The 22,828-nt window shown below is 41.2% G+C and overlaps 1 protein-coding gene across 1 annotated transcript in view; it reads left to right on the top strand.

The window, feature by feature from the left end:
- GPR78 (G protein-coupled receptor 78) overlaps nucleotides 1–4,701 on the top strand; it is a 72,847-nt gene extending 68,146 nt beyond the window's left edge. Inside the window, exon 3 of the mRNA XM_077280065.1 lies at nucleotides 1,016–4,701. Coding sequence (XP_077136180.1) covers nucleotides 1,016–1,253 — 238 coding nt within the window. The 3' untranslated portion in view covers nucleotides 1,254–4,701. The remainder of the gene's footprint in view (nucleotides 1–1,015) is intronic.
- The last annotated feature ends 18,127 nt before the right edge of the window (nucleotides 4,702–22,828 follow it).

Here is a 22,828-nt window from a genome sequence, read left to right as displayed (position 1 = left end):
TAACGTACTGAATTTGCTTTGTTAGAAGTATAAATCTTTAAGGAAAATGCAGAAAAAGGTTAATGTTTATTCATTTGTATCTCCATTTACACTTCGTTAGATGTATTTCATTTTGAAAAAAGAAGACTTCAGTTTTAATAGTTAAAAATTTTTGTCAAATTCAATTTTTTGTTTTATTTATTTCTTTTTGTGGTTTATTAATTGGTATTTGTTATTTCAGATCAAACCGTACCAAAAAGCATATATGGAAGGTTTTTGAAATAAAACTCCATTGACACCTTTTGTATCCTCTATCTGTTGCTTCATTCTCTAGAAATTAGCATGTTATTTATTTATTTATATATATTATTATCGGGTACCTGAAATTCCAGAATAAACCCTACCCAAAAGAATATATGGGCAGGTCATTGAAATATAAATGCATTGACACCTTTCTATCTTTTATCTGTTCCTGCATTCCCTAGAAATTATAATTCATATGTAAATTAGACATTAAGTGCTCTGGCCATAAAGAGGCACCAACCAAGCTTCTGCTTCCGGAAGTTGTTTTTTTGCTCAGCACCACACAAGCCTCTTTAGCTTGATTGACAGCTCACTGTCTTTGCAACGTCAGGCAACGGGCAATTAATTCAGACAGTAAACTGTGAATTAGGCTGGTGCTGGGTGGGAAAACAACCTGGTGCAGTGGCACATTATGTTCTCTGTCACACCCAGAGCACTTAACACCTCATTTGCATAAGAATTAAAATGCTAATTTTTAGGCAATTGCAGCAACAGATAGAAGATATAAAAGGGTTGATAAATTTACATTTCAAAGACATGTCCATATATTCAGTTTGGAGGGGGAATACTGACAGATTCCTTTTAAATGTAATAAAAATGTGAGTTTTGTACTATGTATATAATGTTTAGTGCTCTAGGGAATAGTTAGCAGAACCTCATACTGTGGGTCTGTATACTGACTATATATATAAACTTGTCTGATCAGAGCTCCTGTGTTCTTCATGTCTTCCAGGTTAATAGAGCTTCTCCCGTATGTAAAAATAAACAGCTATTGGGGTATTGTAAGTAAGTGCCTGGCCTACAGTAAAGCTGCGGCAGATCCCTTCGTCTACTCGCTTCTCCGTCAGCAATATAAGAAGGTTCTGCTCAACATCATCAACAGGATACTGAAGAGAGAACTATATCCCTCATCTGGATACAACAGCTCGCTGGACACTGAAAATGACTATTGTTTGCACAGGGCCAGCTAAGGAGGACATCCTAGAAACCTACACTACTAAGCCAGCGCTCAGCAAAGTGTCAGCTCTTGTTTTCTTTTAAAGATGTGGCATCGGATGTAAGGACACCTGACATGAAATGCAAGTTGATCAAGTGTCATTATAGTTGTGAAAGGGCCTAAATGTACAGAAACAAAGCAAACAGCTCTTCTTCTGCCCCCATGACAATACTCCTTGTCTTGTGTCTATCAGGTGTTTTTACAGGGTCAAGGTTGGGAAGACCCAAAAGATGAGCAAGACAGTACTCAATAGTGCTATATAAGTGAGCTGATCATAATCACCATCCTCATTTACTAGCATAAATGGAAGCAAATATGTGTGTGGATATGTATATATGCACGCATAGATGAGGCTCCATGCATAGATAGCTATGGAACTATGAATTACCAAAATATTGTGTTGAGCGCAGGACCAGGGGCCTTGAAGACTGAAAGGGGTTGACCAGGCTAAAGAAAGACTTGGTCAAAGGCTCAAATTCTGAGAAAAAAACAGAATTTCCTATACACATTACTATGGATCCATTACTGTTTGCTCTTTGGTCTGTGATGGAACCAGAAGTGATGACATCACCATTTCCCAGTGGCACAAGAGCTGGGACGTGTGATTGGCTGCAGCGGTCCTCTATGACAGGGGATCGGTGACGTCATTCCTTCCAGTGCAGACCACAGAGCAGCGTCCACTCTATCCATCCAGTTAACAGCAGGTGAGTGAGTACGACAGATTTTGCTATTTTTACAGAAGCCTCCGGTCAGGATTGTATTTTGCCTGGACAACCACTTTAAGGTCTATAACTTCAAGAACAGATAAACAAAGAAGTAAGCTATTAAAATGGAGACTTTCATTGGCACACTTCGTGCTTCCTAAATTTCTATTTTGCATGTACAGTACAGCTATTTGCCCGCTTACTCATGGTACCAGTTGGCTACAAGTTCAGTCTTGGAGACAAGTACTTTCCTGGTTTTGTGACGACATTTGCATTTTACGCCTAAAATTTCGAATCTTTTCTTTCCAAAAGAGGGGCATTCGAGAAATTAGTACGGTCTAATATTAATCCATATAATATTATTGAAGATGATGATGGTAATGATGATGATAATGGCGCTTGTGGTCCATCGGTTAAAAACACTAGCGATATTTAGGTTCTTCTGTCCCGATACCTCAGGATGGGGAGGCTGGGACAATCGAATATTGATAGAAATATGCTGTGGCTCAATGACTTTTTGTACAATAGTCATTAGTCAAGTGATCCAAACTGATTTAGAAATCTTACAATGGGAATGGAGAAACATCTTCATGAGAGATGAGAAAATTGATTCACAGGATGCTAGTTCAGTGGCCAGGTCAGTATTCCATGACTCAGACTGAAGCCTTGGGAGCCACTTCCTACCTGACAACATATATGACTCCTATTTTGATTAGCTGGCTTGGCGCAACATCATTGGTGTGACGTGACACAACATTATTCCTGGCCGACTAATCAAAAGAGGAGGTGGACAAGTCAGTAGGTAGGAGGTGGTTCCCAAGGCTCCCATATAGCAGACCTGAAATACTGACCTGGATGCTGCACCAGGGTTTTTCAAATTTATTTGCTTATTATTTTCTTAAAGGAACAGGTCAACATCTATAATATCTAGATCTGAGTCCAAAGAAGAACTTGGAGTCCAAGCGTTGCACATAAAATGGACAATTCTATTGTTGTGCGTTAGCAGTATTTGATAGGTTGAGGCTAAAGATGACACAGTAAAGAAAAGTTATCAACATAATGGAAAGAGAATGTGGATCAATTAGATCAGATTCAGATTTAATTTTTAATGTCTTTTAGAAGAAGGTGGTCCATGTCTCCTTTTCACTAATGTTGAATAAAGGGTTTATCCAACTCACACTTTTCCATGTCAAGAGATAAGCAGAGTCGATGCCGACATATCTACTGATAACTTCAATGAAGTGTGCACAGTCGGCAAGTTTGGGGAATCTGGATTGGGACATGTACAGGCAGATATCGGTAGATGTGACATCACCGGCCCTGGTCACCTCCCAAAATAGAAGAGAATTGATCTGGGTTAGCATCCTATTGTTTGCTACATTAATGCTAACAAACCCAAAGGGATTGACTACACCTTTTTTATGTTGAGTTTACCGTAGTATAAAAATAAAGCATAGCCACTACCGATCCTCCACTGTGTCCTCCCTAAAAATGTCCAGGTCTCTCTGTCGCTCTCCTTACATATAGCCAGTCCTGTTAAAACGGCCATGTAACCGCTGCAGCTAATTTCTCATAGTGTTGATGCCTGCCCCTACCAGAAGAAGATGGAAGAGTAGGAGGGGTAGCGGATCAGTAGACAAGCTTGCTTGCGTTCTTACTTGTAAATTATGCTGAGACCGTTTAAAGCATAGGAAAAATTGGTGGAAACCCCTTTCGAATAGAATTTCTAAAATGTATTATTTATTAATATGAATATAGAAATTGATTTGAGTGCACATAAATTGTGGAGATAAATGTCTAGAATGAAGATAAAAAGTACCGTTTTTTTGGGGTTCCATATAATTTCTCGCAAAATAATACATTATTATATGTGCTCCAGCTTTTAGCGCTCTGGCCGTTGGGGAACTACAACTCCCCAAATGCCCAGTTGGGGGATTCTAGGATATACTAAGAGCAGTCGTTTTGCAAAAAATGGAGAAGTGCTGGTTGTAGAGCACTAATTTATATAAATAGGTTTGTTATATGATATTTTTAGGCTACAGATATTTCGGCACATATTCATCTCAGTTGTGAGACTAGGCTTCTATTTGATAATTGGTTACCTTCTCATCTCTTAAATATTTCTACATGGTTTTTTTTGCACTTTAGCAGGCAGGCAACTATTGCAATGTTAGCCAAGGATAACTCTACCCTAAGCTAACCATTTTATTTGACTTCTGCCCTAAAGTCAGCCGGGTTAAGTTGCAATACAAAAAATGGCCTATGGAAAAATTGGGGCAGTTTCTTGCAGAGAGTAGCCAAGTTTCTTGCCAGTCTCACAGTCTTCTTAACACGCTGTAATTGCATTCACACATCTATGTACAAAATGTCTTCTATCATCATCACTTGATAAAATATGCAGAGAAATGAAATATTCCTTCAAGAAACTTGATTGCCTACTCTTGAGGAGCAATCTGGAAACTAGATTCATTATGTTTTATATAATCATAACTACATCATTATTATATGCGAATGTCCATGTACAGTCAGGCTACAGGCAAAATTTATTTTTTTATTAAAATATTTTATAAAGAACTGATCACAACTATGTTGTTAGTATTATGGAAATGGATACCCTCCAAAATGGATAGAAATAGAAAATACACACTGTATACAAAACCACCCCTCCTCCAACTGTCATGTACCCATCCACTACTTCTTCAGTTCTCTTCAGTACAAGACCACTCTTCTCCACCTCTATGTGCAAGACCACTCCTTCTCCACCTCTCTTATGTGCAAGACCACTCCTTCTTCACCTCTCTTATGTGCAAGACCACTCCTTCTCCACCTCTCGTATATTCAAAACCACTCCTTTCTAGCTCTTTTATGTAGCCAATCTCTCCTCCAGCTCTCTTGTGTTACAGACTACCCTTCTTTAGCTTACTAATTTAACAAACCTCTCATTCTCCAGCTCTCTTATGTAACATACCTCTCCTTTTCCTGCTCTCTTATGAACCAGACCACTCCTTCTCCTCCTTTATTATGTAGAAGGCCATTCTTTCTCCAGGCCTCTTATATAACAGACCACTACTTCTCCAGCTCTCTTATGTTACACACCACTCATTCTACATCTCTCTCATGTAGACATCTCTTCCTGCTCTCTTATTTAACAGACCATGCTTTCTCCCTCTCTCTTATGTAACAGGCCACTCATTCTCCTTATCTTTCTCAATGTCTATTATGTACAAGACCACACTACTTCTTCAGCTCTTTATGAACCAGACCTCTCCTTCTTCACCCCTTTTATGTAACACAGACCATTTCTTCTCGACCTCTCTTTGTAACCGACATCAACTTTTCCAACTCCCTGATGTGCCAGTCCAATCCTTCTCCATCTCTCTTATGTACAGTACTAGAATGGTGCTTTTCAACTCCAGTCTTCAAGTACTCCACACAGGTAATGTTTTCAGTATATCTTTAATTCTGCATAGGTGTAATTGTAGTCAAGTCCTCAAGTAATCAAGTATTCAAGTATTGCCACAGGTGGTTAATCTATGACCTACCCTCAAATAATGACCTATAAGTGTACTCAAGGACTGGGACTGAAAAGCCTTTTATGAGATCATGTCTTCTCCAGCTCTCTCATGTGTAAGGCCATCAACTTTTCAGCTTTCTAATGTAAAATATTGATCCGTCTCCAAGGCATAGGTTGGCCAGTTTGCCTCTTCTCCAACTGTTATATGTGTGTCTAACCACATTTTCCTTAATTATCCTATAGTCAAAACCTCCTATTCTCTTTACCACCTTTGCTCTCGATCTATACCATTTATTTTTTACTTAATTTGAGTCTGAGTCTACCACGTCTGTACTATGTTCTACACTAGTCATTTTTTACTTCCATTTATGATTTAAAGATATTGCTCAGAAAGAACACCAATAGCAATATCTGATGTACTAACAATATTCTTGTCATCTGATCACCCGTACTAGAAAATCTAAAAAAGGAGTGAAACTAGGAGAGTCACTTGTAGAGAAGGATCTGGATAAACTTGTTTATCACAAACTAAATAACATAATTTAATGTCAATCGGTGACTTTTAAAGCCATCAGGATATTGTCAAATATTAATTGAGGCATGAACTAGAGGGACTGGGAACATAAATATTACCACCTTAAAAAGTGTTAGCGTGACTTCATCTGGAATATTCAGTCAGTTCTGGGCACCAGGTCATAGAAAGGATGACCTGGAGATAGAAAAAGTACAAAGAAGAGCCACAAAACTGATAGGGGGCATGGAGGATCTTAGTTATTACATTTATTTAGCAATGAGAAGAGATAAATAAGGGGGAACATGATTAACTTGTACAAGTACGTAAATGGCCCATCCAAAAAAGTACGATCTAAAGCGGTTTTATGTGAAATCTCTAAAGATTAGAGGGCATTCCCTCCTTCTGGAGAAAAAAAGGTTCAATCTCCAGAGGAGACAAGGCTTCTTTCGAACAGCCAAACTCTGAGAACTAACAATGGTTTAAAGTTTAAAACAAATTATCTAAATTTGTTTGCTTTTTTAGAAGTATAAATGTATAAAATTGTTGTTCTGAATATTGATCAAATGGATCTATTTTCAGGATTTGGAGGGAAACATTTACTCTTTAAGGGCAGATTGGTTCAATCATTGTACCTATATCTTTTCATTTATTCTCTCAATCCCTCAGTTAAATTTAAAGGACATGTGTCAACCTAACTATAGTAATATTTTAGGATTCGAACTTAGACCTTAGTAGACCACCTTAAACTCCCAGTAATTCTCAGAACATCCTGTAAATCAAATCCAGAGGGAGTTTGGAAGTCCTGAAGCTCCCCTCATCTTTTCCTCTGCAGATTATACGAATGGCCAAGAGGTTGACAAAAATTTCATGAAACCGTCCCATCAATTCCTCAAATTAACTACTGGTTGGTTATCATTGTGGAGCCCAAGGTTAATTTTTTCACCCTTCTTCTACTGTATCTAGTATCTGTTTTCTGTAGCTGATAATTAACCATTCTTATTTATTCTTCACACGGATCAATAGCACAGCGGGCTGCTCTATTTGACCCACTTTCAATATAAGTTTTTTTTTCCCTTTTTTATCATCTATACTTATCTTTAGTTGAAAATATAAGCAAGAAATCTAAATTTTCATAACTATTTAAAAACAAAAACCTTTCAAAACTCCTAAAGTTTTAATTCTGGAAGTAATCCAGAGTTCAACTTCTCGGTGATCTTCTGCTGTTCTTCTATGTTGTCTTGTATATTATATATTATAAATAATAAATGTTTCTTAGAAAATAATATATATATTTTTTTGCCAATCACTCTAGTAGATAGGCTGCATAATACCACGTACTCGTTCTTGGGTTCCTTGTGCAGCTTATTTTTATCGAGTAACTGTAGATCTAGAGAAATCAGGTATCTCAGGCTTTCCACATCATTCTTACATCATGGCTTTCTATATATTTAGACTCCAAAGAAGTGTAATTATTCACAACGATCCAGTTTAACTGAATGTATCGTCACTTCATTTTGCTGTATTTTAGTAACATATTTGTACTTTTTTCCTTGGATTTTTGTGTATATTGTTCCTTAGAGAAATTTTGTACTGTATAGCAAATATTTATTGTACATATTGTATCTCTTATTTTGCACTAACTAGTAGAAGAATCTCGTTATCTTTGGAACTGTGTTTCAGAATAATATAGAAAATTGCTTAAAGGGAGTTTTAAAGAAAAACATGTTAATGACTAATGGCCTTAGGTTAAAAGGATGAAAGTTGGTCCAATTTCTGTGCATGTCCTGTATTATCAGCAGAACAAAGACTACGACAAAGTACAGTCTGACATCTGGAAATAAGGTTCTAGCTAAAGACCTATTATCAATAATGCCTTAAAGCAATTTCTTAATTTAGATCTAAAGATGGAACTTTATTTTAAAGTGAACCTGCTCCCTACAAACTGTCATAAGATGAAGATGAAAAAGTAAGAGATCATTTACATTGCCTGATGGTGTCCATTATGACCTCCAATTGTCATAGAAGCCAGTCGGTGGCTGTCTAATCCGGTAATAGATCGTTCTGTGCACATAGGCTGCTTGCACTTGGACTCTTGGATATATTGATGAGAACAATGTTTTTTCTCATTGCTTAAAAATAATTTCGCCCTACGAACGACCATTTTGGTCGTTGGTTGTATGGCCTGTTTACAATGGCTGATTATCAGAAAACTAGGATCTCTAGGACCAATCAGTCATGATAATTGGCTAGTGTAAATGCATCCAAAGTCCTGCTGAAGTTGGGTATCCACAGACAGAATGACCATTGTCCAATGTGTTGGGATACTTACCTTTTTGTGTTAAATCTCCAGAGGGCATTGTCCAAAATTCTTAGGACATGGCTTTTTTTTCATAAACTGTACTGCAGTTGTCCATACGTTGGGTTTGATCGATATTGCAACTCACAAACTCATTTCCTATTTATAATGTATTTATCTGTCAGAAAGTTGGTGTATGGAGCGGGCTCAGGAGCTGAGCCTGCTTCAGAAATGGCAGCTCAGATCACTGTTATTTAACCGCTTAACCTCTGGCAGCAGCATTTAAGAGGCGCAATTATGGTACAACATCTATTACCCCCTTTCACAAGTATGGGTCCTCGATGGAATGCAATGGCGGCCAGGCTCACCATCTTAGTCCTCCTGCGAATCTGAGCAACAGGCTGGCCTTCATAGCAGATCCTGATGTTATTACATAGTACAAGCAATCAAACGATCTTTATTAAAAAAATTAAAAAAATGAATTTACATAATTAATGTTACAAAAATACAAAAGTTTGAATTATTCCTTCTTTTTCCCACTCAAAAATAAAGAAATAAAAAAAGGAAAAATAAGCATAAAAAAGCATATTTGCACATTCAGTTTTACCACAGCTAATAAAAATCCGATGAATCAAAATATAAAATTATTTCACCCATTCAGTAAACCCTGTAAAGAAAAATTGCATCCAAATTACAGAATTGATGTTCGATTGTCTCACCTGCCCATGAAAATTCATTGCTAAGTGATTAAAATATCACATATAAAAAACTGCAAAAAAGAACACAGTCCCATCAATTAAAAAAAAATGGCCTGTTTTCTATTTTTTTTGTTTTTTTTTTTCTTACCTTCTTTAAAGAACCATAACATTTTACTTTTCCATCCACATAGCAGTAACGAGGTTTGCTTTTTGTCAAGTTGAATGACATCACTCATGCGATGCACTAGAAAGTGGGAAAAAAATTCCATTCGCGTACAAATTGCAAACAAAAGTGCAATTCCACAATATTTTTTGTTTTTTGTACTTTTCATTTACATGATCCCTATACAGTAAACTGACGTGGCAGTATGATTCTCCAGGTCAGCACGAGTTCTGAGATACCAAACATGTATAGTTTTTCTATTGCTTAGGCCGGTTTCACACGTCAGTGGCTCCGGTACGTGAGCTGACAGTTTCCTCACGTACCGGAGACACTGACACACGTAGACCCATAAAAATCAATGCATCTGTTCAGATGTCATTGATTTTTTGCGGACCGTGTCTCCGTGTGCCAAACACGGAGACATGTCAGTGTTCGTGGGAGCGCACGGATTACACGGACCCAATAGAGTCAATGGGTCCGTGTAAAACACGGACCTCACACGGACGTTCTCCGTCTGGGGTCCGTGTGCGTGCAGGAGACAGCGCTACAGTAAGCGCTGTCCCCCCCACTGGTGCTGAAGCCGCGATTCATATGTTCCCTGTAGCAGCGTTTGCTGCAGAGAAAATATGAATAATAGTGTTTAAAATAAAGATCTATGTGTCCGCCGCCCCCCCACCCCCTGTGCGCCCCCCCGCTGTTCTGAAAATACTCACCCGCTCCCACGTTGGCTGTCACTCCTTCGTCTCTGCCCCGCGGCTTCCACTGTATGCGGTCACGTGGGGCCGATCATTTACAATCATGAATAGTCGGCTCCGCCCCTATGGGAGGTGGAGCCACATATTCATGACTGTAAATGATCGGCCCCACGTGACCGCATACACTAGAAGCCGCGGCCAGACCAGGAAGCAGCGAGGGAGGCGGGTAAGTATTTTCTGAACAGCGGGGGGGCGCACAGGGGGTGGGGGGGCTTTGGACACATAGATCTTTATTTTAAACACTATTCTTCATATTTTCTCTGCAGCAAACGCTGCTGCAGGGAACATATGAATCCGCGATGCAGGGTACCACACGCGTGGGTACCACACGCTCCGTGTGGTACCCACTCGCCATACGGGCGGCACACGTGTGCCGCACGTATGGCCTACGTGAGTTCCCAGGCACACGGACACGGATAACTCCGGTACCGATTTATTCCGGTACCGGAATTATCTGGACGTGTGGGACAGCCCTTAAGTGGTAAATTGTTTTTCAATTTTTTTAATCTTTTTTTTTATTTTTTTTTGTCACTATTTTCCTAAATCCGTAATATTTTAATGTCGGGATATGGGGCTGGGTGATGGTTTGGTTTTTGCGTCATGAACTGTTTTTAGTGATACTATTTTGGGGTTTTCGCCTCATTGTATTTTATTACAATGTTGCGGTGGCCAAAAAAACGTAATTCTGGGGTTTTGATTTTTTTCTCTTTGCACAGTTTACCAATCAGATTATTTTATTGTATATTTTGATGGATCAGACTTTCATGAACGTAGTGATACCAAATATACTGTATATATATATATATATACACTCACTGGCCACTTTATTAGGTACACCTGTCCAACTTCTTGTTAACACTTAATTTCTAATCAGCCAATCACATGGCGGCAACTCAGTGCATTTAGGCATGTAGACATGGTCAAGACAATCTCCTGCAGTTCAAACCGAGCATCAGTATGGGGAAGAAAGGTGATTTGAGTGCCTTTGAACGTGGCATGGTTGTTGGTGCCAGAAGGGCTGGTCTGAGTATTTCAGAAACTGCTGATCTACTGGGATTTTCACGCACAACCATCTCTAGGGTTTACAGAGAATGGTCCGAAAAAGAAAAAAAATCCAGTGAGCGGCAGTTCTGTGGGCGGAAATGCCTTGTTGATGCCAGAGGTCAGAGGAGAATGGGCAGACTGGTTCGAGCTGATAGAAAGGCAACAGTGACTCAAATCGCCACCCGTTACAACCAAGGTAGGCCTAAGAGCATCTCTGAACGCACAGTGCATCGAACTTTGAGGCAGATGGGCTACAGCAGCAGAAGACCACACCGGGTACCACTCCTTTCAGCTAAGAACAGGAAACTGAGGCTACAATTTGTACAAGCTCATCGAAATTGGACAGTAGAAGATTGGAAAAACGTTGCTTGGTCTGATGAGTCTCGATTTCTGCTGCGACATTCGGATGGTAGGGTCAGAATTTGGCGTAAACAACATGAAAGCATGGATCCATCCTGCCTTGTATGGAGCATCTTTGGGATTTGCAGCCGACAAATCTGCGGCAACTGTGTGATGCCATCATGTCAATATGGACCAAAATCTCTGAGGAATGCTTCCAGCACCTTGTTGAATCTATGCCACGAAGAATTGAGGCAGTTCTGAAGGCAAAAGGGGTCCAACCCGTTACTAGCATGGTGTACCTAATAAAGTGGCCGGTGAGTGTATATATATATATATATATATATATATATATATATATATACAGTATATCAATTGTTTTACTTTTAATGAGCAAAAAGTGGGGTAATTTGAACTTTTGTATTTTTTTTCAGATTTTTTTTAAAAAAATTTAAATTTTCACTTTATTTGTTAGTCCCCTTAGGGGACTTGAAGCTGCGATCATCTGATTGCTTGTGCCATACACAGCAATCCATCCGCATTTCTATGTATAGCGAAAATCCCGATCTCCTATGAATGCCGGCTAAACATGACTTTCACAAGCATGGGGGTCTTCGAGACTTCTGGCTGTCATAACAAACCATCGGTGCCCTGTCATGATGCACCGATGGGGAAGTAGAATGATGAACCCCCTCCTGCTGACACTTGTTAAATGCCGCTGTCAGACATTGACATGGAATGGGACGGAGTTGCAATACGACACACAACTTATGGACACGTGTGCCACCATTTTTGGAAGAAACCAGCTATGTCTTTCTAATTCTAGAGACAACTTTAATTATGAGACCAGTTTCGGACATGAGCTTTGTCTTCATGGAAGAAGAGGTTCCGAGTCTCTCCGGCACTGATGTCGGATATTGATATGCAGTAGATATTTCCAATGACAAAACTGCGGAGGCAGCCATATTGGGGGCTTAACAACAATCAGTAGAATATATCATGTTAGTGGCTCTAAGTCAACAGGACTTGTCTCAGTGATGTCATCGATTCCTAGTGATTGGCTACAATCTTATGAATGCCGGTAGAGTCCATTTTAAATGGCGGCCTATCCAGTATATAGGAGGCAGGAAACTTTACAGGCAACTAATGAAAAAAAAAAAGTATATATTACGACCAGATGTAATGAGGTTTATTTTTTTAATGAAATGGTGATACTTTTATGACGACGTAATATGAAATACATGGCGGATATTCTAGGAGCTGCAGTGGCGGCAGAGAACGTCTCTTCTGGAGGAGGGATGCTACACGTAAGTGTGTATTAGACCAGGGCGTTTTGTGTCAAAAAGAGTTTTGATAATCCGTTATCACAGAAAACCTACAATCTGGTGAAGTGAGGTCATTTGTTACGTCAATTGTAGGAATTTATTCTTTTTGAGATAATGTAACTGAATTTTTTTTGTGATGCAGATTGTCCTATAATTTCTGTAATGAAATAAAAATCATATTTATCAGAGTGTTTTATATATTTAGTGTTTTGTGTGTGTGTGTTTTTAACTGATATGAGACAAATTATGTTTTTAAGTTCCTCTTAAAGGGGTTGTTTATTCCTATAGAAATAGGTAATGTTGTCCCTTTTCCATCAAAAGGCGTATGGGGGTCCCATGCCATGCATTAATTTTCCAATATTTCACAATAGCATTCAATTTTTCTCTCATGGTTCATAAAGATCTTATGTAAATCTATCATTTTCAATGATGGAATTTTGATTTGCAATTCTTAAACCTCATGGTTATTTCTTTAAAGGGAATCTGTCAGCAGGTTTTTACTGAGCAACATGATGTAGAAGCATAGACCCTGATTCCAGCGATGTGTCACTCACTTGCCTGGGTACAGCAGTTGTGATAGAATCACAGTTTTCTCTACTGCAGATCTAGCAGAGCTCTGAATGCTGAGCCTTTTATAACCCTGCCCTGGATGGATCCTAATTAAATGGAAACAACTAAGATCAGGTCTCATCCGAGAGCATCGGTGAATCTGATGAGACTGTGAGAATAGTTTGATCCGATTCTCTCAGATGAGAAGATGGAGACCAAAATTTCATATTCAAGATATCATCCAAGTGCAATCTGATCGTTTTCATAGACTCATTGATTTGCGTGGCCAAGTATGATCCGAATATCTGATAAAACTCGGGCATGCAGTGATTTCTTCCTCGGATCGTCTCTGTCCAAGGAAAAAGTCAGAAAATGTGCGCGGCCCCATAGAATAACATTGGCCTGAGTGCGATGTTTTGTCGGATCACACTCGGACTGATAATACAGTCATCTGCTCGAGGCCAAATAGAGAATAATCCCTCTAAAAAATTATTTAATAAATTGTTCTAATTAATTGTCTTTATATTTTATAATAAATTCTGAATATTTCTAATCGCCACCTTTCCTGCCAACTCCAGAACTGTCTCATATTTTGAAACACTTTTTAAGCTGCTTTGTGCCTCTAAATCCAAGCTGTGCTGTAACATGTATAATGCATGCCATGTCTGGCCTCAGTCCTAATAACCTTACTCCCAGCCGCTTGCCAGCACATCTATTGTTCCCTGAGCTTAGCATAGATGCGCTAAGTGGTTCTCTGTGAGAGCGATCAGCAGGAGACCGACCCTTCTGTCTTCTCTGCAGTTGGAAGAGACATGCAGTACTTTTAGGCTAAAGCCTAGCTTATAATGAACTAATAGACATATCCTGCCAGTACTGCATGATTGGCTGCCATGCCATACATAAAGGTCTGTCAAAGCTGGGGAAACTACAGAAAAAGGCAAATTTCCAAGGGCTGAATGCACACACTGACAATTCCAGAATATTTATTCTGTTACCAAATATTACCAAATAGGCAGGTATGGAGGGTCTGTCTACAGGTAGAAATTGCACCCCGGTTTTATGTAAGACAAAACCAGTATTATGAATGGCATATCATAGACCCTGAGACAGATTTTACAATGGCAACGAGGAGCTTTATGAAGCACCTGTCACTGTTCCACCCCTCGGTGTGTCTAGGATGCAGTTACTGACAGCTCAGCCATCTAATCCGGTACAGGGGTGTGCTGAAGCAGTTATTAATTTGATTGACAGCTTGTCCATCCAATCTGGTACAGGGGTGTGCTGAGCTGTCAGTGTGTTGATTGACAGCTCGACTATCCAATCAGAGACTGGGAGGCGTCGACTGTTTTCAAGTGTTCATTATCCCAGGTGATTGCCAGGCTACTTAACTAAGCTGCTTCTCCCAGACCACTGCCAGAAGAACATTCAGCTTGTGAGGTTTGTTCTCATGTGCCTTGAGTTCTGTATGCTTGATCTTTTGATGCCTGACCTTGGACTTCGTTCTGACCATCCAACTGTTTAACCCCTTCGGTTCTGATCCATTATCCTCCTGGTATTCTGACCTCAGAACATTACCTGACCACGCTTTTGCCTCTTCCTTCTGTTTATGACATACCCTCCTGGCTTCTGACCTTGGACTCCTTGACCATTCTGACTCATGGCTTGGCCGTGAGAAGTGACTAGTGTCACAGCACCATTATGTTTAACCCTTTATCAGGCGCACCTCTGGCACTCCCAAATTCAGGCGCAGTGCCCCTGACAGGCACATGTTATACCACCACCTATAATATCTAATTATCTCAATTTCAGGACTCTAAAAGTAATAATTGACCTTCATGGATGTATTAAAAGAGAGTACACCAAATCAGATGGCAAAAAAAAAAAGTAACATAAACATATTAAAACAAAAAGTACCAAATTTCTCACCTACCGCCAAATAGCCTCCAGTTTTCATGACAAATATTACTAAACATTAAAATTAGGAAAAAAAAACCTTAATGGTAATGCAGTTATATGCTACATGTTCAACAGAAGAAACACAGTTATACTTCGAGAAGCAAGGCAGATCATTCTTCCATGGCACAGGCAGATTGCGTTGTGACATTTTTTGCATTCTGCCACCGGTTTCAAAGGTGCAGGTGGTGCATCTACGGCTTTTGGGAGGTGGGAGAGGTGGTGATTTTCTCGATCATCTTTGGGATAAAATCTTTTAAGCCCGACATGCAAGCTAGAGAGGATTCCACTCATCTTCAGACTTCTTTGGCATAGCTCTCCACTCACCAGTTCATTAGCCAATGTTTTCAGGTAAATTCTTCTACCCAGAGGTTCCAGTTGATTGCTGAGGTAAATCACTTGTGAATTGATACCACCCACATTCTACATCACAAAAAAGATGACCATTGACCAACACTTGTGGATCGCCCCCCAAGGGCCGTGGGGTACTCGGTACCGGGTCCTTCGGTTCACAGGGGGGTGTCACGGTGGCTGACCCGGCCCGTGGCTGTGGGACGTCCGTGTAAAAGGGAAAGGTCTTTAAGGGGAATGTTCGTGACCCCACCTGTGGTATTCGGTCAGTGTGACCGACGCTGCTTTAAGGGGTCCGCTGGGGTGATGTTATGGCAGCTAGATGGTGTACCTTCCCACAGGTGAAGTATGTCCCCAGGGCTTCCCGGTGTGTAGATGTGGTATGGTGAGAGGCGCAGAGAAGAACGAGGACACAAGGTTACTGTCTCTTTACCTTTACTGAAGACTTCAGCATCCACAGTCCAGGGTACCAGATCACGGGCAGGCAGAGTCCGGCCAGTTTGGAGGCAAGTCCAGAGTCCCCTTGTCCAGGTGGAAATCAGTAGCCTTCCTTTGCGCTGCGGTGGTGTAGTCCCTTACTGCCTAAGGCTTCACATAAGGGTCTCACAGATGTGGTGTTTTGCTCTCTCTGTCCCCCATATAGGATAGGACAGAACCCGTATGACTGGTGACTTGAACCTATTTATAGGGTCTCTTAGATAACCCGGTTCTGTGGGGTGTCACCGTGCCTCTTGGGTGTAGATGCGGACAGGTAACCTGCAATTAGCTGTCCTGCCGGTCTCTGAAATAAGGCGTAGAGGTTCTTACTCCCTCGGTGTTCCGGCTACCGGGATGTTGCCCCTCAGAAGGAGACAGCTTGAGCGGGGCTGGTCCCCTTCTGGTATCCTCTCCATTGCTTTTCTTCACGCTCGCTGCAATACAATTCAGTCTTTCAATCTCTCTTTCTGGGAGATGCAGCTCTGAGGGCATGCACAGCTCCTTTAACCTTCCATCCTCCTCAGACTCTGGTCTGGAACTAACAGAACTCCTGTCTGGAGCTCTGCCAGGAACTGAACTAACTTTCCCTACAGACTACCAGTTATATATATATGGCGAGTGACCTAATAAATAGGGTCAGGAGCTCCCCCTGGTGGTCTGGAGTGTGAAATGTGTTGCATGTTTGTTATACCTGGATGCAGTTATCCTTCTTTGTCCCAAACGTAGCATCACTCTCCCCGAGAGGAAAACAATACCACTGCAACGACCAGGACCCTGGGGCGCCGCACTTGGTGTTTTGGTCAACGCTGTAAGTGACTTCTTGCTCCATCCACTTGGTCTTTTTATATTTTCCCAAATAATAGGTGTTATCTTCATGTTGTTCATCTGTAACAGTCTCCTCACCATCCTGCTCTGTTCCTGAATCACTTTTACATTCTTCCACCTCATTTTGAGATGAAATTAAACTCTTTTCCCATAAATCTTCACTCAGTGTAGGGTTTTCCTCAGCATCATTTAACAGCAGATTCTTAATTAATAAGGGGGTTGGATAACTCATACATTTTAGCAGCCATATCTGCAGAGAATCTGAAGCGAGAGAGCATGTGTTAGGGCGCAATATGCCCTAGAGGTCACCATCTTTTTTTTTTATAAGAAAATTGTTTTATTTCCACAAACTTTGCATTATTCATTCATAAACAAGCTAAATAAACAATTGTGATGAATAAAAAGAGAAAATACTAACCTTCAAATGTGAGGCAAATTCAGGTGCAGTGAAAGGTCACAAAGCCACAAAGGTCAGAAGTGCTCTCCAGAAGGTCTGCTGTAACATGGTGTGATCACAATTCAAAGAGCATGTAAAGTCAGGAAATTATTGGGAAGGGGGAGATTTTCTGACAATTTGGAGAGGAGAGAGAAACAAAACTAGGGATTAAGCCAGACAGAGAGGGTCCAGACTGACCAAACAACTGTACAGGTCAAAATACTAGTATACTGTAAGAATTATAGACCTGCTGAAAATCGCTCCCAATCGATCTAGATCCAGTGGGACTTTCCCAATTTGACCAAGCAGTCCCACAGTCTTGGAAGGTCAGGGCGTGTCCGGAATTCCATTCACTCTGTGCGATGGCTTCTCTCCAGCAAGCTTCGTTGCTCCATATCACCTACTCATACTATAAAAAAGAAACGCATTAAAAACAGTGCTTCACATCTGCATAAAAAATGCATCAAATAAATGGAGAAACGTACTAAATGCAGCAAGCTTGCAATAACCAGACAATATTGTCATTGCTTAGTATGGTGCGGACATCTGCAGAAAACAAAAACATAGTATTTGTGCAATCTGGGAACAAAGCCGTACAGACACAATAAAGAAAGATGTCATACAGTGAAGCTTAAGAAATAATGAAAAAGTTATGGTTCCAAAAAAAAGAATTACTGGGCAAAAACAATTCATAAGTCCCAACCAGAGATGAATGTATCCATTCACGGGATTCCGGTCAAGTGTCCAGGTCAGTGGTACCTGGTGCCTATACGGTATGTCTGCAAAACTTTTACCTTCCTGCCTCTCCGGAGTGACATTTGATTTCTGAGGGCTGACTCAACATCATTGGTGCGAATGGGGATGCTGGAATGTAAGATTCATGGGCCTCTCATCCAACTGTAAGGGGGTGGGGAGCAGAAGATGTGGTTCATCAACTTTTTATGGCACTCATGGAACTAAAAAAGGGAGGAAGCATTTCTGGAGGGATAAACTTGAAGGGGATGGTAGGTCAGGTGGTAGCTGTTGTGCAGTTATCAAATATAAAAAACTGGAGTATTATGGCATGAATACAGTTTGGACGAGCAAGCGAGACTGAGAGGACAGGTTAGTGGTGGAACGCAGAGGCAGAAAGAAGATAAAAGGGATGACTTTCCAATGAAACATCGCAATGTGGCATTGGGAAAGGCTGACAGCGATGAGGATGAGTGGTTTGCAGTGCCCACAGTGCCTCCAGAGGTATCATCACCGCCTTCAGTATAATTGAAGAATGGGCCCAAAATCGAACCTCTTCATGAAGCTCCCAAAGTTCTTAGTACTCATGTAGAACCGTAGCATAAGGAGCTGCATAGGACTGAAAGTGCCAATTCCAATATTCCCCCTAAAAAATATGTGTAAGACTAGTTCATATGGCAAAACATCATACAAAAGACAACCCCTGAAGAATGTTGAGACACGTAAGGACTTCCCTCACCAGAAGACTGGTGAGCTTAAAGGAGAGAGGAATGTAAGGGGGTGCAGAGCAGAAGATGTGGTTCATCAACATTCTATGGTAATCATGACCAAATGCCGCCATTTGCTGGGTGAACTGAGTAGGGCAGAACTGAAAGATGCAGGATATATTTCTGGAGGGATGAACTTGAAGGGGTCGGCAGGTCCAGTGGTAGCTGTGGTTATCAAATAAAAAAGGCCGGAGTAGTATGGTGGGAAGACAGTTGGCACCAGCAAGTGAGACCAAGAGGACGTATTAGTGGTGGAACGCAGAGGCAGAAAGAAGATAAAAGGGTTGAATCTCCAATGATGCAGTACAATACTGTCTCTAGAAAGGCTTTCAGTGATGAGGATGAGTGGTTTGCAGTGCGCACAGAGCTTCCAGAGGTGGAACCATCGCCTTCAGCAGAATTGAAGAATGCATCCAAAATCGAACCTCCGTATTAAGCTCCAGAATGTCTGAGTGCCCCTGTAGAACCCTCGCAAGAGGACTGAATGCACCAATGCTGGCATTCTCCCTACCAGATTTATGCAAGCTGAGTTCATATAGCAAAAAAATTATACAAAAGACTCATTAGTGTGCTCGATTACTGGCAACAATAGGACCACCCCCAAAGAACGTTAGGACAGGTAAGTACTCCCTTCACCCGAGGACTGGTGAGTTAAAAGGAGAAAGGAATGTAAGGGGGGGAGCGGAAGAAGGAGTTTGTCAACATTCTGTGGCACTCATGACCAAAAGTCACCATTTGCGGAGTGAACTGAGTAGGGCAGAATTAAAAGATGGAGGAAACATTTCTGGAGGGATGAACTTGAAGGGGACGCAGGGTCAGGTGGTAGCTGTGGCACAGTTATCAAATATAAATGTCCGGAAATGGTAGAAAGCAGAGGCAGAATGACCAAAGGGTGGCTGGAGACTTAGGCAGGCAAGACATTGTTGGTCAAGCACCAAAGTTCAGACTACGCCAGACAAGCCATGAGGCCCAGACATCGTTGGTCAAGATCCGAAACCCAGTCTTCACCAGTCAAGACCCGATATTTAGTCACTGCAGGTCAAGCACCAAAGGGGTCATGCTTCATAAGGAACCAAGGGCGGCCAGTGTTGTGATCCTAATGGCAGAGGATCTCAGGGTCTTCAGCAAAGTCTGCAAACATAAAAACTAGCTCTTAGGGAGGTGGTAACTGAGCTGACCACATACCTGATCCTAGCCCACAACTAATAGCAGCCGGGGAACGTACCTACGTTGGTTCTAGACGTCTCGCGCCAGCCGGAGATCTAACTAACCCTTTCAGAGAAAATACAGACCTCACTTGCCTCCAGAGAAAGATACCCCAAAGTAGATACAGGCCCCCAACAAATAATAACGGTGAGGTAAGAGGAAAGGACAAACGTAAGTATGAACTAGATTCAGCAAAGAGAGGCCCACTAAATAATAGCAGAAATATAGAAAGCGGACTTATGTGGTCAGCGAAAAACCCTACAAAAATATCCACGCTGAATATCCAAGAACCCCCGTACCGACTAACGGTATGGGGGGGAGAATATCAGCCCCCTAAGAGCTTCCAGCAAAATCAGGAATCACATTATGAACAAGCTGGACAAAAAACAGAATAATACAAATAAACAAAAAAAACAAGAAAGCAGGACTTAGCTTATGTTGCAAAAATCAGGACCAGTAGACAAGAGCAACCAGACAAGGACTGATTACATGGATGCCAGGCAATGGACTAAGACTCCAGGAAGTTTAAATAGAAACACCCAGAGTCTTAACGAACCAGGTGACTACCAACCTGGGGAAAGAGTATCCAAGAGCCATACCGCGAGTGACCACAAGAGAGCCCAAAAGTATAGTTCATAACAGGCCCGTGTGACAAACAGACACAGGGTACTAAGTGACTCGCTTATAAAGAATTGCAGCCGGAGACCCCAGTTAGAGCCATTATAATAATCAGAAGTGCTTGAAGAGCATATTACAGTAACGAGCCTGTCGTTGGGAGTGACGATCATTGAGCTAAGACAGAAAAACATTAATAGTGTGACGCTAGTCACTTCTCACGGCTAAGCTGTGAGTGAGAGTGGTCAGGGAGTCCAAGGTCAGAAGCCAGGAGGGTACGTCATAAACAGAAGGAAGAGACAAAAGCGTAGTCAGGTAGCGTACCGAGGTCAGAGTAGTGGGAATATAACGGATCAGAACTGAAGGGGTTAAACAGGTGGATGGATAGAACAAATCCAAAGTCAGGCAACAGATCAAGCATATAGAACTCAAGGCACAAGGAGCACAAAGCACAAGCCACACAAGATGAATGTGTTACGGATCTGCAAGTCAGGACTAGCGAAGCAGGGGGAAAAGCTGACCCTGTACTAGGACTAGGCTGAAACCCTGCGATGGAGTGGGCGACCTATTCCTTGTGAATAGACCCACCGACGTTTCCTAGGCTAAACTCAAATGAAGACCTACAGATAGGGGGGATGGGTGTCCCTGAACGATCTAGGGACTGGGAACAAAAACAGGTAACCTCCTAGTAGGAAAATAGAGGAAGCTTCAGGAATGAACGGAAAAACTAAAACTAAACTGGCAGAACTAGAAATCCCAGAACTGCACAATATCAAACACAGAAAGCTAACAAAGCACTTAGGCAGAACACTAGCGAATTAACACTGTTGTCCAGCAAGGACTGGGAGGAAGGTGCTGGGTAATAAAGGGTGATACAATCACCTGACCTAGGACAAACCCAGCACCAGAGGAAAAAGACCAGCAGCCTAAAAACCACAACAAGATGGAGCGTGGTCAAAACGAAATAAATTCTAAAAGAATGTGCGTCTGGCTGTGGTCTGGGAGAAGATGCTCAGTTAGGTAGGAATGGCTATTACCGGGATAGTAAACACCTGAGACAGATGATGCCTCCCAATCACAGATTAGCTAGTTGAACTGTCAATAGACACACTGACAGCTCTGCACGCCCCTGTACCAGATTTGACAGCTGAGCTGCCAGTAACTGCATCCGAGACACCCTGAGGGGTGGAACAAATAGTTGCTTAATCAAGAGATAAATAGAACAAGATAGTACAATAGTTATACTGTTGTTGTTGCTATTATCACAATCATTGTGTGACTTGTTACCCTTATATCCGAATTACACCCCGTTCAACTTAAATTCTGTGATAGGAAAATAAATAGCTTTAGTTGAATACTTCCGCATCATTATCTGCTTTCGTGCATCCCAGAAATCTGAACAGCAGCTAGGTACCACTGACCTGGACACGGGGCCAGAGTCCCACAAATCATTGCCATAATCTTCAATTGTCCAGGATACAATCCTGGATTTGGGCCAACGTACTGCAGTCCCAGGTGATCTGATAATTGTCCCTCCCTGCCCCCTCTGACATCTCCTCCTTCCAGGATAGAAAGAAATTATAAATGGTTGTGGATAACTAGGGCTGTGGTCACAATTTGCCATGATGAGCTAAGCGCGCTGCATAGATTAAAATGAGACTATCTCTCTCTCTTAGAGTCTCTCATTTTTCCCGTCTTTTTGTCTATCTCAGACTGACATGACTATTCCAGTAACGACTCACCTACAGAGATTACAACAAAGACTTTTTTGATTTCCCACATTTCCAGCACCGTCACCAATGCACCATCTATTCCTTACGAGTGTTGTTTGAGAATAAATGGAGAATATTAAAATTTTTGCTCCTTTTTTTAATTTACAAATATTAATTTTATGGATTATAGATGTTCAGCTGGATTTGCATTCAGATGTAACAGGTATATAAACTGCAGAGATGTAAGCATAGGTGACATGTATGTGACAATGGGGTCGCCTGGTGGTGGTAAGGAGCATTGCAGCTTAGCTTTACTTCTAGTTTCTTTGTTATTTCTTGCTTATTGATTGTTTTCTCATTTGTGTAATAGGAGTCTAGAAGAATATTTGTCAAATAGACATTGCGGAACTGTCAGATGAGGACAAGTTATTTAATCAGAGCCAAAACTAACCCCTTAAGAACTGAGCCACCATGTAGGCTCATGTAGCCTCATTTTCCAAATCTGACCAGAATCACTTTATGTGGTAATAACTCAGGAATGTTTTAACACATTGCTGTGATTCGGTGATTGTTT

The sequence above is a fragment of the Ranitomeya variabilis genome, chromosome 1, assembly GCF_051348905.1.
Source record: "Ranitomeya variabilis isolate aRanVar5 chromosome 1, aRanVar5.hap1, whole genome shotgun sequence".
Lineage (NCBI taxonomy): Eukaryota > Metazoa > Chordata > Amphibia > Anura > Dendrobatidae > Ranitomeya > Ranitomeya variabilis.
Note: the sequence above shows the minus strand (reverse complement) of the source record. Positions and strands in the feature narration are given on the sequence as shown.